The sequence below is a fragment of the Ranitomeya imitator genome, chromosome 5 (assembly GCF_032444005.1).
Source record: "Ranitomeya imitator isolate aRanImi1 chromosome 5, aRanImi1.pri, whole genome shotgun sequence".
In the NCBI taxonomy this organism is placed as follows: Eukaryota; Metazoa; Chordata; class Amphibia; order Anura; family Dendrobatidae; genus Ranitomeya; species Ranitomeya imitator.
In genome coordinates this window covers 602,588,108-602,604,076 of record NC_091286.1, presented here as the reverse complement: position 1 = coordinate 602,604,076, position 15,969 = coordinate 602,588,108, and the positions used below count along the sequence as shown (strand labels likewise).

Here is a 15,969-nt window from a genome sequence, read left to right as displayed (position 1 = left end):
TGGCGGTGGAACATGTCCATGAGGGGGGTAAGATCCCTCCCTCTATTCGCTCACGATCCACCAAGTTTCCCCCCCCTAGCTATGTGTCCTTTCATTGACCTTTTCATCCGGGTGGTGACTCAGGACCTAAATCAGGTCCCGAGATTTTCTCGCTCTGATAATCTTTCGAGGAGTGAACGTGAACGTTTGGAACATCTTAAAAAACTCCCTGATGTGGTAATAAAACCTGCCGATAAGGGAGGGAATGTGGTTCTGTGGCTGGTGGGGCTCTATGAGAAGGAGGCTTTTAGGCAACTCAATAATTCCACCTGTTACAAAAAACTGACTTACAATCCGTTGAGTGCCTATTCGGGTCAGTTGGTAGCTATTGTTAAGGAGGCCTTGGATAACGACATTATCACAAAGGAACTTGCTTCCTCCCTTCTCATAGATGATTCCCACCATAGCCACATTTTATCTCCTCCCGAAAGTTCATAAGGACCTGAAGCCACCACCCGGCCGCCCTATAGTTTCTGGGAGGGGTAATTATCTCGAACATGTCAACTCATGGATTGACTTCCACCTCCAGCCCCTTGTGACGGTCCTTCCGTCTTACCTTAGGGACACTGGTGAGCTGCTCCGCCGGGTCGATGGCCTCCACTTTGAGGGTGAATCTCTACTGGTCTCAGCAGATGTCGAGTCCCTGTATACCAGCATTAGACACAAGGATGGCATTGCTGCGGTTAAGTTCTTTTTACAAACATCTACTATTTCTATTGGACTTAGGGGACTCCTGCTGAGACTATTGGAGTTCACCCTCTCACACAATTTCTTTGTGTTTAAGGGGTCCTTCTACCTACAGCTCCAGGGGACAGCCATGGGTGCAGCCTTTGCGCCGGCCTATGCCAACCTGTTCCTGGGGCTGGGGGAGAGGGACCTCTTCCTGTCAGACGGGCTGTCATCGATGGACCGTATTCCCTTCTGGGTGCGGTACATCGATGACATCCTTTTTGTCTGGCAGGGTGAGGCCATCGACCTGGGTCGGTTCATCGAGCGTCTCAGTAGCAATGACCTGAATATCAGACTCACGTGTGTCTGGGATAAGTCCAGTATTAGTTTCCTTGATCTAATGGTCGGTAAGGATGAGTCTGGGGGTATACACACTGACATCTTTCGTAAGGCCACATCGACCAATACGGTGTTACATGCATCATCTTGCCACCCCAGACATATGGTGTCCTCTATACCAGTTGGCCAGTTCCTGCGTTTACGGAGGATCTGTTCTACAGACTCCGATTTTGAGAAACGTGCTATGGAACTGACCACTCGATTCAGTGAACGGTAGTGTTGAGCGATACCATCCGATACTTGAAAGTATCGGTATCGGATAGTATCGGCCGATAGCCGAAAAGTATCGGATATCGCCGATACCGATATCCGATACCAATACAAGTCAATGGGACACCAAGTATCGGAAGGTATCCTGATGGATCCCAGGGTCTGAAGGAGAGGAAACTCTCCTTCAGGCCCTGGGATCCGTATTAATGTGTAAAATAAAGAATTAAAATAAAAAATATTGTTATATTCACCTCTCCGGCGGCCCCTGGAACATCACCACGAGGAACCGGCGTCCGGCAGGCTTCTTTGTTCAAAATGAGCGCCTTTAGGACCTGCGGAATGACGTCGCGGCTTCTGATTGGTCGCGTGCCGCCCGTGTGACCGCCACGCGACCAATCAGAAGCCGCGACGTCATTCCGCAGGTCCTAAAGGCGCTCATTTTGAACAAAGAAGCCTGCCGGACGCCGGTAACTCGTGGTGATGTTCCAGGGGCCGCCGGAGAGGTGAATATATCAATATTTTTTATTTTAATTCTTTATTTTACACCTCCGATACCACAAAAATATCGGATCTCGGTATCAGAATTCCGATACCCGATACTTGCGGTATCGGAATGCTCAACACTAGTGAACGGTGTTATAGTAGACGGAACATCAAAAAAGCCTACCATAGGGCAAAATACTCTACGCGTAATCGTCTACTATATAAACCTCAGGGCGAGGATAGAACCAATGGTGGTGATCAACTTCATTTCATTACGACTTATAACCCCCAGGCTGACAGAGTAAGATCGGCATTGACCAAAGCTTGGCCTATCTTGCAGACTGACCCCATCATTGGTAAGTTCCTCCCTAAGAGACCTCTCCTTACTTTTAGAAGAGCGAGGAATTTGAGAGACCTTCTAACTAAAAGTCACGATGATGGGCAGGGTCCTAGAACATTCTTAGACGACATACCGGCCCCGGGGGGTTCTGTACCATGCGGCCGTTGCGTCGCGTGCCTTAACATGGACAGATGTGATAAATTCTTTAATTCCGATGGGTCCAAAGAATACACTATCAAGAGACGCATTACATGTACCTCTCGGTATGTAATTTATTACGCCACCTGCCCATGTGGGCTAATTTATGTCGGGATGACCACCAGGCAGCTGAAGGTCAGAATTAGGGAGCATGTTCTGGGGATTGAGGCGTCTGCCACCCAGAACGATACATCTCTATTGAAGACCATCCCTAGGCATTTCCTGGCTAAACATCAGAGTAATAGCTCGCTCTTCAGGGTTCGCGGCATTGACATACTGAATGTCAATATCCGCGGGGGGAGTCTATTCAAGCGCCTAGGCCAGTTAGAGACACGCTGGATTTGGCTACTAAATACAGTGTGCCCATTGGGCCTTAACGAGAATATTAGCTATGCCCCCTATCTGTAGTCGTCGCGCTGCTGTGTTCTGTCTTGCCGCTCCGCATCTTGTTCTTTTATCTTTTGTTATTTAGGGTCCGTAGTTCCATATATTGCTGTCTGGGATATTGGTGGCTTATTCTACACTGGCAGTATGAAGTATGAAGCACAATACCAGAAGTGGACATGAAAAGCTCTATAACAACCAGTACCTCTCGGGCACAACTACTCCTGGATGTCCATATGATGCTGCATTTATACCTCATGTATATTGTATTTATATGCCCCAGCGTCTGCCAGCCGTGACCATGCTGCCATTTTCCACCACTAGGTGTTTTATCTATGTATAATGGAATATACTATATGGCTTGAGTTGTAGTGTTGGTAGTACGACTGGTGTGCTATACGTACTTTTTTCATTTATGTCACTAGTATTTCTAAGGAGGTTGTTTTTCCATTTTTTCATCAGGCTATGGCAATATGTATATGGATAAATATAGGCGATGCACTTGTTTTACCTGAGATCGTTATTTTTTGTGCCACTCTGTTAGCTGGATTTGCGCCCATGTACCCACTCTTGTGTTGGTTGCTTCACGTCCCTGCCCTTTCCGTTGCCCACTTCCTTAATGGCCGCCGTATTCTCCTCCTGTATGCGCGCATGCGCCGCTCTCTCCCTGCCGCCCCAGCCAATAGCCGCGCACTTCCGGTTGACGTGAGGCCCCGCGTACTTCCGGTTTTGCCGGCTGGGCATTGGAGGCGGAGGGGGGTTGCGCTGCATGGCGTGCTGGTCTCTGCGGTCCACTATAAATGACCGGTCCTTGGCCATTTGACACCATGCGCCCCCTGAGGAAGGTACATCTACCGAAACGCGCGTCGGGGTGTCTCGGTGTTCCCAGCACTGGTCCGGACCCATCGCAGCAGGTAATATGCACAGTGGATTTTGGTGTCCACATGCCTCCCTTTGTATACCTTTGTGTACCACTCATGATATGATGTAGCCTTTTATGGCAGCACTGTTACTATTAGTGGGTGGTTATTATGAGGCTATGTGTGCTTTGTTACGCCGGCTGGGTGGTTCTGGACCGCTGCTGGGTTCACCGTACCTTGGGTGACTGCTTTTGTATGTTGCCTGCGGCATGTATTTTGTCATCTGCTGGTCCCATTTGCACTATTTATTTGGTTCTCTATATGTAATTTTAATTGGTCTATAATAAAGATACTTCTTTTAGTGGATTCAGTGACTACATTTCTTCTTTGGTTGTAGCACTAGAAGATGTAGGCCTTCTTGAAGATCCATCCAACAGAAAGGCGGACATGTTCTTAAAGAAGGTTTTGGAGTCGTTGTCTGGAGCATTTAAACCTGCAATTGCTAGTACCTGCACTGCCAGATCAGTTATGGTCTGGGTGGAGCAGCTTAAAGCTAAGGTCCCTAGAGATAAACTACTCGATTCTCTATCTCAGATCCGTGAGGGTGTAGCATACTTGGTGGATGCATCTGTAGACTCTTTAAAGCTAGCAGCCAGATCGGCAGGCCTCTCGAATGCTACCTGGAGAGCTCTCTGGCTTAAGACCTGGAAAGGTGACGCAGAAGCTAGAGCAAAACTATGTACAATTCCATGCAGGGGTGAGTATTTATTTGGCCCTATGCTGGATGACATCCTCGTGAAGGCAGAGGATAGGAAGAAGGGAGTTCCTAAAGTGTTTAATTCTACTTTCAGAAATGCCTTCATGAGACGTATGCCCTTCCGGAGAGCTTATTCAGACCGGGATTGGGAACCGAAGGAACCAAAGAAGAAAGGTGCATACTTCAGTGGCTCTTCATCATGAAGACGTAGACACAACTACCGATAAATCAGACCTTCCAATGGGGGGTAGATTAAAATATTTCTTTAACCAATGGGCCAAGATAACTTCTAGCAGCTGGATCTTGGGTATAGTTGTGTCAGGGTTAAAATTGGAGTTTCGGGAGGTACCTCCGAGTTACTATGTGTGGCACCCCTAGGGGTATTTGCCACAAAAATAGTTACTGACAGTAAGTACAAATACTAAAATAGCAAGACTGCACTACCACCTCCGGCCAGAAGGGGGAGCTCCAGAGACTCCCCTTGATCCATTCTGGTCTGAGAGAAGAAATGGCAGTTGGGCCAAGGAGCTGATAGTGAGAGGTCATACAGTTGAATCTCTAACAGCCCTGTGACTGTTACCAGGCCTAAATCACCGGCCTGAGGAGAAGAGGGATAGAGAAAAAGGACATTGTGAGAACCGGGTAGCATTAATCACTACCCAGAACAGGCGCAAAGACGGATACCGGATCCGTGGCTGTATTCATTATATATAATACAGCAACCGGAAAAACGTGAGGTGATATCAGCTTCACTAGGGTCGGATGCAGCAACAGACACAGAGTTCAGCGGTACTCCCAGAGGGGGTAAACCGATAAAAGGACTCGGGTTGCCCGTCGAACCAGGACCCAGAGGGGACAGATTGGGCCGGCAGCCAGTTCACATACAGCAGCAGGGCCACACAGAAATTGCGCACAATAAGAGGCGAAGACCCCGGCAGGGTCAAAGTAACTCAGAGTTCCCATACAGACTCCGGTGACAGGACTGGTTGTAAATCCTTTTATGTTAAAGTAAACTGGTTAAACGTTTCAGTGCCTCAGTCTTTCATTTGGACAATAGCCATCTATCCAGGATCGAGATCGTCACCGCTGGGAGAACCTGCTGCTGATCAAGTAAGTGCCTGTCCCCTCATGATACCCCTTACACTGTGCATTGCCTGAGGCCACAGCACCGGGTCAAGCCACCCGTGACATCCCCCTCAAGAGACAGACTCCATTGGTCCGGTGCTGGGTATCCCGGTCTCCTGGGCGTCACAATTGGCGTCACGAACAGGATCTAACCAGCCCGTATACCGGGTATTGTGTGCCGTGATTGGAGCCCAAAACTGTGAAAACTGGGATGAAAAATCTTGAAAATTGACTTTATTAAAGAAAAATCCATTCCCCATTGAAAACTATTGAAAGTGACTTTTCCCCATTGGTTATAATGGAGTAAAGATGGCCGCCATCCCCTGAGGTAATCACTTCATAACCGTTAGGCACGAGACTGTTAATTGAGCTACGCCATCACCTGAGCCCCAGTCTAACTGAAAAACTTCAGAATCCGCCATTACAGAGCGCGGTGGGTGGGAGCAGCAGGGGGCGTGTCATTGTGGGCGGCACCAAGCTGAGCGCTCTGACATCAGAGCAAGGGGAAAATCGATCCTGCTGCACAGCGGAACGAATCTACACTATCCCGACGGAAGCGGAGGACCGGAAGGGTCCGGATTAACTAAGGGGGCACAGTATGTCGCAGCACGGAGACGCCGCAGCACCCGGCGACGCTAATGCAGCTGAAAGACAGAGTGTCAATAGAGAGTCCGGCAGCGCAGCGGTGCAAGGAGTGGCGCCCATCATGCCGGTGCTGATGCCATATACCCCGGGTGGCCCATGGCTTCCAATGTATGAAGGTGAGCCTAATACCCTTGACGATTTCAGAGAAAAGATGCTGGCCCATTTTGACATGTTCCCTGTGGGTGAAGTTCAGCGTGTTAGTCTCCTGATGATGCAGTTAAGTGGCCATGCTAAGCGAGAAGTCACAGCATGGGCAGCTGATCTAAAAGGCACTGTTGAACGCATATTTGCTGGATTAAAAGCTACATTTGAAACCACGGCCAGCAGCAAAGCTAAAATACGATTCTTTAGTTGCAAACAAAAAGCTAATGAGGGCGTGAGAGACTTTGCCTTAAACCTGCAGGAAGCCCTTAAATCACTTACACTGGCTGAACCCATTTTTAACACCGGAGCGGATAAACTGCTAAGAGATCAATTTATTGAGGGACTCTACACCCCTTCTCACCGGGGGCATGTGAGCATGCTTGTTTTTAAGAACCCTGAATTGACATTTGCCCAATTAAAGGAGAGCGCTATACGTCTCCAGCTGGCAGAGGCACCTCGGGATCAGGATCCTGCGCAACCCATGGCAGAGGCACCTCAACAACAGGGAGTGCCAGTGACATCAGCTATGTCTGGGGCCATTGCTAAGCCCCTGGGGCCCAGTACTAATGAGGCTCTTCAACAAAAGCTTGACTCTTTAGCTGATGTTGTTGCTTCAATGGCTAAAACCATGCAGGAGATGAGAGGACACAAGATGGAGTTGGCAAACTGTAGAGAGGATGTTCCATGGATGAGACCCCGGAGATACCCGACATGGAGAGGACGACCCCGCGACCGCTACCAACCGGATGGACAGCCCATTTGCCGCCGTTGCCAGCAGCCGGGCCACTTTGCACGAGATTGTGATTTAAACGGGAATCCCCTGGGAATGCGGGCCGCTTCGCAGGAATGAACTTTCAAGGCCCAACACCCTGGCACGACAGGTACATCGGAGGACGACCCATTATCCCTATCGTGCTGGACGGAATGCCCCTCAACGCTTTGCTGGACACAGGTTCCCAGATTTCATCTATACCGTATATCCTTTATAAGAGGTACTGGGCTGATGCAGATATTGATAAAGGGCCCTCTGATGTTGAACTAGATTTATGGAACAGTAATGGTAAGTTGGTACCGAAACTAGGATTCAGGGAGATGACCATAAAGATTGGTAAAGTAGAATTGAAGAAACAGGGTATAATTGTTGTTGATGTTGACCGGCGGAACTGTGAACCAACTGTATTGATAGGAATGAATGTGTTAGAGAACTGCTTTTCCGAAGTCATTTCTGTCTTACAGCAAATTGCTGAAACTGCCCAATCCTGCCAACAGAGAGTTCTCCGAAGGGAAATAAAAGTATTGATGTTAAGGCAACAGGTAGAAGTTGCAGGTGGAGAAATCGGCAGTGTGAGGGTAAGTGATCCAACGTCTATTGTAATCCCACCAAAAACAGAAATGCTGGTATGGTGTAGAGCAGCCATTGGTACTAAGGGACGAGATTATCAAGCCTTAATAGAACCAGTGTACAACGACAGCAGGCCCACTATACTCACAGCACGAGGGATAGTCGAGGTACACCGGGGACGAGTGCCGGTACGACTTTTGAACTGTGGAGAGGAAGAGGTCACTTTGCCAAGGTATGCTACAATGGCAAAGCTATATACTGTTGACAACAATGCCATCACAACCATTGAGCCCTTAGAACCAACCTGTCAGGTGGAAGGCAATGGCTCAGATGGAGAAATGGAGGATTGGTGCCAACAGCTACACGTGGGCATAAATTCAACACCTACCCATCAAAAACAAGGGGTGTATAGGCTAGTGACGGAATATGAACAAGTCTTCAGTAAACACCCATTGGACTTCAGACGGATAGAAGGGGTAGAACACACAATCCCCACAGGTGACCATCCCCCAATAAAAGAAAGATATAGACCCATACCGCCCGCTCACTATCAATGTGCAAAAGATATGCTGAGGGAAATGAAACAGGCCGGGGTAATAAGAGACAGCTGTAGCCCCTGGGCGGCCCCTCTAGTGATTGTCAAAAAAAAGGACGGAACCATGAGAATGTGCGTAGACTACCGGAAGATTAATAACATCATCCATAAAGACGCCTACCCCTTGCCTAGGATAGAAGAGTCCTTAACTGCTTTGAAATCTGCTAATTATTTTTCCACCTTAGACTTAACAAGCGGGTATTGGCAAGTCCCTGTGGCTGAGAGAGATAAGGAAAAGACGGCATTCACCACACCAATGGGTCTATGTGAATTTAATCGCATGCCGTTCGGACTCTGCAACGCATCCGGTACCTTCCAGCAGCTGATGGAATGCTGCCTCGGACACAAGAACTTCGAGACCGTCCTCCTGTACCTAGATGATGTGATCGTCTACTCAAAGACTTACGAACAACACTTAATAGACCTGGCAGAAGTGTTCAAAGCCTTATCCAGGTATGGCATGAAAGTCAAGCCATCCAAATGTCACCTTCTCAAGCCAAAGGTACAGTACCTGGGACACATCGTGAGTTCGGAGGGAGTAGCACCAGATCCCGAGAAAATAAGCGCCATAAGGGATTGGCCAAGACCTACCAGCGCAAAAGAAGTGAGACAATTCCTGGGATTGGTGGGTTACTATCGCAGATTTATAAAAGGATTTACCAAGTTGGCAGCACCCTTGCAAGACACCTTGGTAGGGCAGACGAAGAAACCTTCAAACCGAAACCCTCCTTTTCAGTGGAACGACGAAAGGGAAGACTCCTTTGAACAACTAAAGAAGGCACTAACCGGAGAAGAGGTTCTGGCATACCCAGATTACCATAAACCTTTCATCCTCTACACCGATGCCAGTAATGTGGGACTAGGAGCGGTGCTGTCACAAAAGCAAGAAGGTCGGGAGAAAGTCATCGCCTTTGCAAGTAGAAAGCTCCGGCCTACTGAAAGAAATTCAGAAAATTACAGCTCCTTCAAATTGGAACTACTGGCAGTAGTTTGGGCTGTGACGGAGCGTTTCAAACACTATCTGGCCGCTGCAGAATTTATTGTCTATACTGACAACAATCCGTTGACCCACCTGGACACAGCCAAATTAGGTGCGTTAGAACAGCGATGGATAGCCCGGTTATCTAATTACAACTTCATAATCAAGTATCGAGCAGGTCGCAAGAATGGAAATGCCGATGCCCTATCCCGGATGCCACACTTGAGAGATGTAGAAGAGGAAACGGGGGAGCTTGAAGAAATTGAACTACCAGCCTTCCATCGTCCCAAGGCAAAACATCATCAGTCAAGTACCTATCAGAAACAACAAGAGGTGAATTTTAATCCGTTAGCACACCATAGATGGGCTGACACCCAAGACAGCAATCCGGCTGTGAAGTTGGTGAAGGAACTGTTGACTGAGCAAAGTGCATATCCCTATGAGGATGCCCCAGAAGAGACGCATCAACTCTGGAAAGAGAGAGGCAAAATGTTCCTGTATCAAGGGAAGCTCTGTAGAAGATACACCAATCCGAAAACACATGAATTGGTTTGGCAGATTATTGTGCCTAAACAAGATGTGAAGATGGTCCTCGAAGCTTACCATAATGGTGCTGGTCACTTCGGTTGGAAAAAGTTAGAAGTACTTCTAAGAGAAAGATTTTATTGGGTCGGGATGAGAAAATCAATCGAACAGTGGTGCAGAAATTGTGGCCCGTGCAACCTCAGAAGAAACGATCAAAAGAACCAAAGAGCACCACTGCAGCCCATAATCACCAAACAACCACTTGAACTTGTAGCCATGGACCACGTGAAGTTGACACCAAGCCGGTCCGGCTATGTCTATGCCTTGACCATCGTGGACCATTATTCACGTTTCTTGGTAGTAGTACCCGTAAAAGATCTGACAGCAAAAACAGCAGCCAAAGCGTTCCAAACGTACTTTTGTAGACCCCATGGATATCCGGAACAGGTTCTCACCGACCAAGGTACAGCCTTTGAATCAGAGATCTTCAGAGAATTCTGTAATATGTATGGTTGCAAAAAGATCCGGACGACGGCCTATCATCCACAAACAAACGGCTTATGCGAGAAGATGAACCATATTGTAATAGACCTACTAAAGACTTTACCTGAGACAGAAAGGAATCAATGGCCAGAGAAATTGCCTGACTTGGTGGATCTGTATAATCATGTCCCGGTGAGCTCCACCAACTGCACCCCAGCTTACCTTATGCGTGCAAGACCCGGCCAATTACCAATCGATCTAGAAATGGGAATTCTGAAACCAGACGCAGAAGTTCAAGACTCCAATTGGGATATCATATGGCAAAAGCAGTATCGCCAAGTGCAAGAGAGTGTGGAAAGAAGCCTTCAGCAAACTAGAGAAAGACAAGAGCGAACTTTCAACCAGAATGCTCTAGCGACCCCATTAAGACCGGGTGACCAAGTGCTCAAGAGAAATCGTCGAACCAATAAACTGGACAATCAGTGGGAAGCCGTACCCTACACAGTTTTACCAACAAGAGTGGATAATCCTAAAATGTGTCTCATTAGCAAAAACGGAGGCTTAACATCTGTACTAGTGTCAAGAGACAATCTTAAATTATGTCCGGAAGCATTGAAAGAGCCAGACGTTGTCCAGCCAGAACCAGAAGTTATTCAACCCATACAGGTTCAACCAGTAAAGGAAAAAGAAGAGGAAGTGTATCACACCTGTATAGGAGACTTTCCCAAAACCCTACTAACATACCATGGTGCAGTAGTGGTTCCCATGGTGGCCTTTTACCCAACACCGAACCCAATACCAGAAGTCCCAAGACAGGAAGAGGCTGACCCCGTACTACAGGAGGTTCCAGGCCAGGAAGAACAGATTCCTGGTCAGAGTAATCCCATTCACGGTGGACTTGCCAACTCCATAGTCGTGGAATTATCTTTAGCAGAGCGGGCAGATACTACATCCGCAGTAGACAGTAGTACACCACATGAAGAGACACCGCTATTACGTAGATCACAGCGTAGTACCCAGGGTCAATTACCGGCCAGGTATGCAGATTACCAACTATAAAGCTCATAATGTGAATTGTATATATGTTATGCCGTATATAGTTAAACAGAAAATGTAGTATAGTCATTGTTATCAGTCTGCAACGTTTAAGCCCAGTGCCTACAGAGACTTGTCTGTATGAACTTATTGCATATTCTTGAACTTTTTATCAGCCCGGAGGCACTAAATCAAAGCTCCGGAAAGACTGCTTTTTGAACTTTGCTTTTTGCTCTTTTTGAACTTTCTTTAGACTTTATATTGATAACTCCGTTGGAAAAATGGAACTAAATTCCTGGACACTAAGTACAGTGCCTTTCCTAATACCTTCAAGGATAGAACTGTATTAATGGACGCTATTTGAAGTGACTTTTTACAGAACTCTATTTTTGTTTCCTTGAGTGGTTTTTGTAACTTTTCATTTTTAAGACTCTGTACATATTAATTGTTATTTCAAAATGTTATTGTCCCACAGTCCCGGAGTACTGTTCTTAACTAAGGGGGAATGTGGCACCCCTAGGGGTATTTGCCACAAAAATAGTTACTGACAGTAAGTACAAATACTAAAATAGCAAGACTGCACTACCACCTCCGGCCAGAAGGGGGAGCTCCAGAGACTCCCCTTGATCCATTCTGGTCTGAGAGAAGAAATGGCAGTTGGGCCAAGGAGCTGATAGTGAGAGGTCATACAGTTGAATCTCTAACAGCCCTGTGACTGTTACCAGGCCTAAATCACCGGCCTGAGGAGAAGAGGGATAGAGAAAAAAGACATTGTGAGAACCGGGTAGCATTAATCACTACCCAGAACAGGCGCAAAGACGGATACCGGATCCGTGGCTGTATTCATTATATATAAGACAGCAACCAGAAAAACGTGAGGTGATATCAGCTTCACTAGGGTCGGATGCAGCAACAGACACAGAGTTCAGCGGTACTCCCAGAGGGGGTAAACCGATAAAAGGACTCGGGTTGCCCGTCGAACCAGGACCCGGAGGGGACAGATTGGGCCGGCAGCCAGTTCACATACAGCAGCAGGGCCACACAGAAATTGCGCACAATAAGAGGCGAAGACCCCGGCAGGGTCAAAGTAACTCAGAGTTCCCATACAGACTCCGGTGACAGGACTGGTTGTAAATCCTTTTATGTTAAAGTAAACTGGTTAAACGTTTCAGTGCCTCAGTCTTTCATTTGGACAATAGCCATCTATCCAGGATCGAGATCGTCACCGCTGGGAGAACCTGCTGCTGATCAAGTAAGTGCCTGTCCCCTCATGATACCCCTTACACTGTGCATTGCCTGAGGCCACAGCACCGGGTCAAGCCACCCGTGACATCCCCCTCAAGAGACAGACTCCATTGGTCCGGTGCTGGGTATCCCGGTCTCCTGGGCGTCACATATGTATTAACTACCCTTAATTCTCCAGATCAACAGCAGGCCCTAGAAATAGATATTCAGCTGTTGAGAGAAAAGGAGGTTATTGTAGAAGTACCAAAGGGTCAGGAAAAGGAGGGGTTTTATTGCCCTTTATTTTTAATTTCCAAACCTGATGGATCCTTTAGGACCATCATAAATTTGCGGAAATTAAACAAATTTCTACAATATGATGCCTTTAAAATGGAGTCCATTAGGTCGGCAACTTTAACTTCTATTTCCCAGGTGTTATATGACTGTCCTGGATCTAAAAGATGCGTACTACCATCTACCCATTTACAAGGATCACCAGCAGTTCCTCAAAATGGTGGTGCGGCTAAACGATCAGGTCAGGCACCTTCAGTTTACGGCAATGACATTTGGGCTGTCTATGGCACCGAGAGTGTTTACTAAGATTATTGCAGAAGTAATGGCCTATATCAAGGAGCAGGATACCCTGGTTATAGCCTACTTGGACGACTTCCTCATAATTGGGAATTCGGTTTTCCAATGTAAGGCCCGCCAAAACTGTATAATTTTCCTATCGCCACGACAGCACCCACTACGAGAGAGGGGATCCGCCCACCATCAGGACAGGAACCTACAGGTTAAAAAGGGGCGGTCCCCCTCGCCTCTCCAGTTTGGGTTCCTGTCCAACACAGGACCCTGCACGTTAAAGAAGCTGCGGCTTACCCGGGTCCATCCAGCCTCTGCGCGGTGTCTGCGAGAATGGCAGAGACGGGGCACTGGAAGCAGCGTCGGGGGTGTACTGCTCTCAGACCCCTCCCCTTGTCTGGGCAGAAGGAGGACACGATCCCAGGGGCCGGGGAATGCCGCCCTGGGTCGCGTGAGTGCGGCGCTACTCAGCACATTTATCCGGGATACAAGCGCTTTTGAACGCAGGTGGATGCAGGTACTTCCGGGGGATAAAACACAGCCGCAGATGGTGAATGGTGTGCGGTAAGATGTTCTCAATAGGGGACGCAGAGCACCTTCAGGCAGAGGTGCCTGAGCAGAGCAGGAAGAGCGATAGTAGCCGCTCAAGGAGCAGCAGCGCTGTGATACGGGGACGGCAGAGTTCCAACACCCCAGCTTCACATGGCAATTCACCTCCTCCGGAACCGGTACTCCACTGATCAGCCTTTGGTGAGTGTGTGATCTACACCTTGTAGCTGAATTGTTCTGTTTTTCTGTGTTATAGGTTTAAACAGACATCAAAGACCAAACACTTTGTATATGGAGCTTCGAGGTGACCCTGACAAGTTTTTCAGCTATGTTCGGATGAAAGCGGAGAACTTTGATATATTGGTGGAGCGGGTTCAACATCTGATAAGGAGTGATACATATTGCCGATTCTCCATTACCCCAGCTGAGTGTCTGATGGTCACTCTTCGATAAGCATTCTTTTTGAATCAACTCTTGTAGGGCACGTTCATTGATATTTTGAATTTGCAGTAATTTCAGCCTTGCTTTTGTCCACAGAATCCTAGCAACCGGTGAATCCCTGTCTTCACTACATTTTCAGTTCAGACTAGGCATTTCAACCATATCAGGAATAGTGAGGCACTCTTGCCGTGCACTGTGGGACTCTCTGCATGAAGAATACATTCCACATCCCACAATGCAGACATGGTTGGAAGTAGCTGACAGATTCCTGGAAGTGTGCCAGTTTCCCAATTGCTTGGGTGCGGTGGACGGGAAACACATCCGTATCGTGAAACCGGCTGGTTCTGGATCTCAGTATTTCAACTACAAGATGTACTTTTCCATAGTGCTGATGGCCATCGCCGATGCAGATTACAAATTTGTAGCGGTGGACATTGGGGCGTATGGGCGTTCTAATGATTCGCAAGTTTTCAAACTGTCTTCTATGGGGCGGCATTTATATGGACAAACCTTTCAATTTCCCCCCCAAGACCACTGCCTCAAACCTCTGAGCCACCAATGCCATTTGTATGTGTTGGGGATGAAGCTTTTCAGCTTTCCGAGCATCTTTTGAAACCCTACTCCAGCCGTGGTTTAACCAATACTAAAAGAATTTTCAACTACAGACTCACATGTGCACGGAGAATGGTGGAGTGTGTGTTTGGGATCCTAACCGCCAAATGGAGAGTTCTCCTGACATCCATTAACTTGAAGACAGACACTGTGGATGAGGTGGTGAAAGCGTGTGTTGTCCTACACAATTATGTTATATCCAAGGAACAGCTTTCCATTGAGGACCACTCTGCCGAAACCACCTTGACGGATTATAGCAAACAGACATACAGAAGTTCTGCCACAGTTTCCAGAATACGGGATCACTTTGCAGAATATTTTATTTCACCCCAAGGAAGAATACACTGGCAGGATGAGAGAGTTTAAACACTTTGTATGTACCTAGTAATAACTAACCTTTACCCATGTTGTGTACCTGTTTGGTTTTTACCTTTTACCCATGTTGTGTACCTGTTTGGGTTTAACTTTTAATCAAGATGTGCACCTGTTTGATTTGTTCCCAAAGTACTTTAGCTGTTACCAATAAACCTTGTTTAACAAAAGTGTTATTTGTCCCTAATGAATAAATACAAGAGAGTTTTCAACCAAAAAGTTTTAACATTATTAAACAAAAAAAAAAACATACAGGTAAGTAACTAAAGGTTTTCATACGTCGGGGTGGAGATACTGTCGGAGGGACTGTCGGATAGGGACACTTCGACAGTGGGAGTGTGGAGAGAGGAATGTGGTGGTGGTGAGGAATGTTCTATAGCTAGGGGTGAAGGAGTGGAGAAGGCTATTGAGCGGGTGGACAAGAAAGTGGGATTGGGGTTAAGAATTTGGTAGGATGGAGGGGTGTAGGTAATGTTTTGGGAGGATTGGGAGGCAAAAGGAGTGATGTGTGGAGAAGATGTTTGGGAAGAGGGTGATAGAGGCTGTTGGAAGTGGGCAGGGAGATGAGGCGAGGATGAAGTAGATGGGAAGTTGTATGGGTCGGGATCATCATATGGGTGGGAAGGGGCACGGGCGGGAGGCTGGTAGTGTGGCTGGTGGGAAGGGTCACGTGCGGGAGGCTGGTAGTGTGGATGGTGGGAAGGGGCACGAGACTGGTAGTGTGGCTGGTGGGAAGGGGCATGGGAACGCTGAAAGTGTTGTGGCTGTTGGGACGGGGCACGATGTGGATGATGGTGAGGTGGGCAGGATGGGGCACGGTCAGTTTGGCGGTACGGGTCAGGAGGATGGTACTGGCTGTAGTGATGGACAGGGGGGCAGTTGGAGGATGGTTGGAAAGACTATCTGCTCTAGAGGCAATGAGCGCTAGAGTAGACTGGCAGGATTCCATTACTTGCATCTGCTGAGAAGTAGATAGC

General features: G+C 47.6%; 1 protein-coding gene across 2 annotated transcripts; it reads left to right on the top strand.

Annotated features, from left to right (window-relative positions):
* Nucleotides 1-1,915: 1,915 nt before the first annotated feature.
* LOC138638582 (lamina-associated polypeptide 2-like) lies at nucleotides 1,916-15,142 on the top strand. 2 transcript variants are annotated; one of them, XM_069727984.1, is made up of 3 exons: nucleotides 1,916-4,339; nucleotides 4,434-4,513; nucleotides 13,824-15,142. In XM_069727984.1, the coding sequence occupies exons 1-3, from the start codon at nucleotides 4,320-4,322 to the stop codon at nucleotides 14,018-14,020; spliced, it is 297 nt and encodes a 98-aa protein (XP_069584085.1). In that variant the 5' UTR covers nucleotides 1,916-4,319; the 3' UTR covers nucleotides 14,021-15,142. The 2 variants fall into 2 exon arrangements, with proteins under 2 accessions (XP_069584085.1, XP_069584084.1); XM_069727983.1 differs by having other exon boundaries at nucleotides 1,916-4,513.
* Nucleotides 15,143-15,969: the final 827 nt, after the last annotated feature.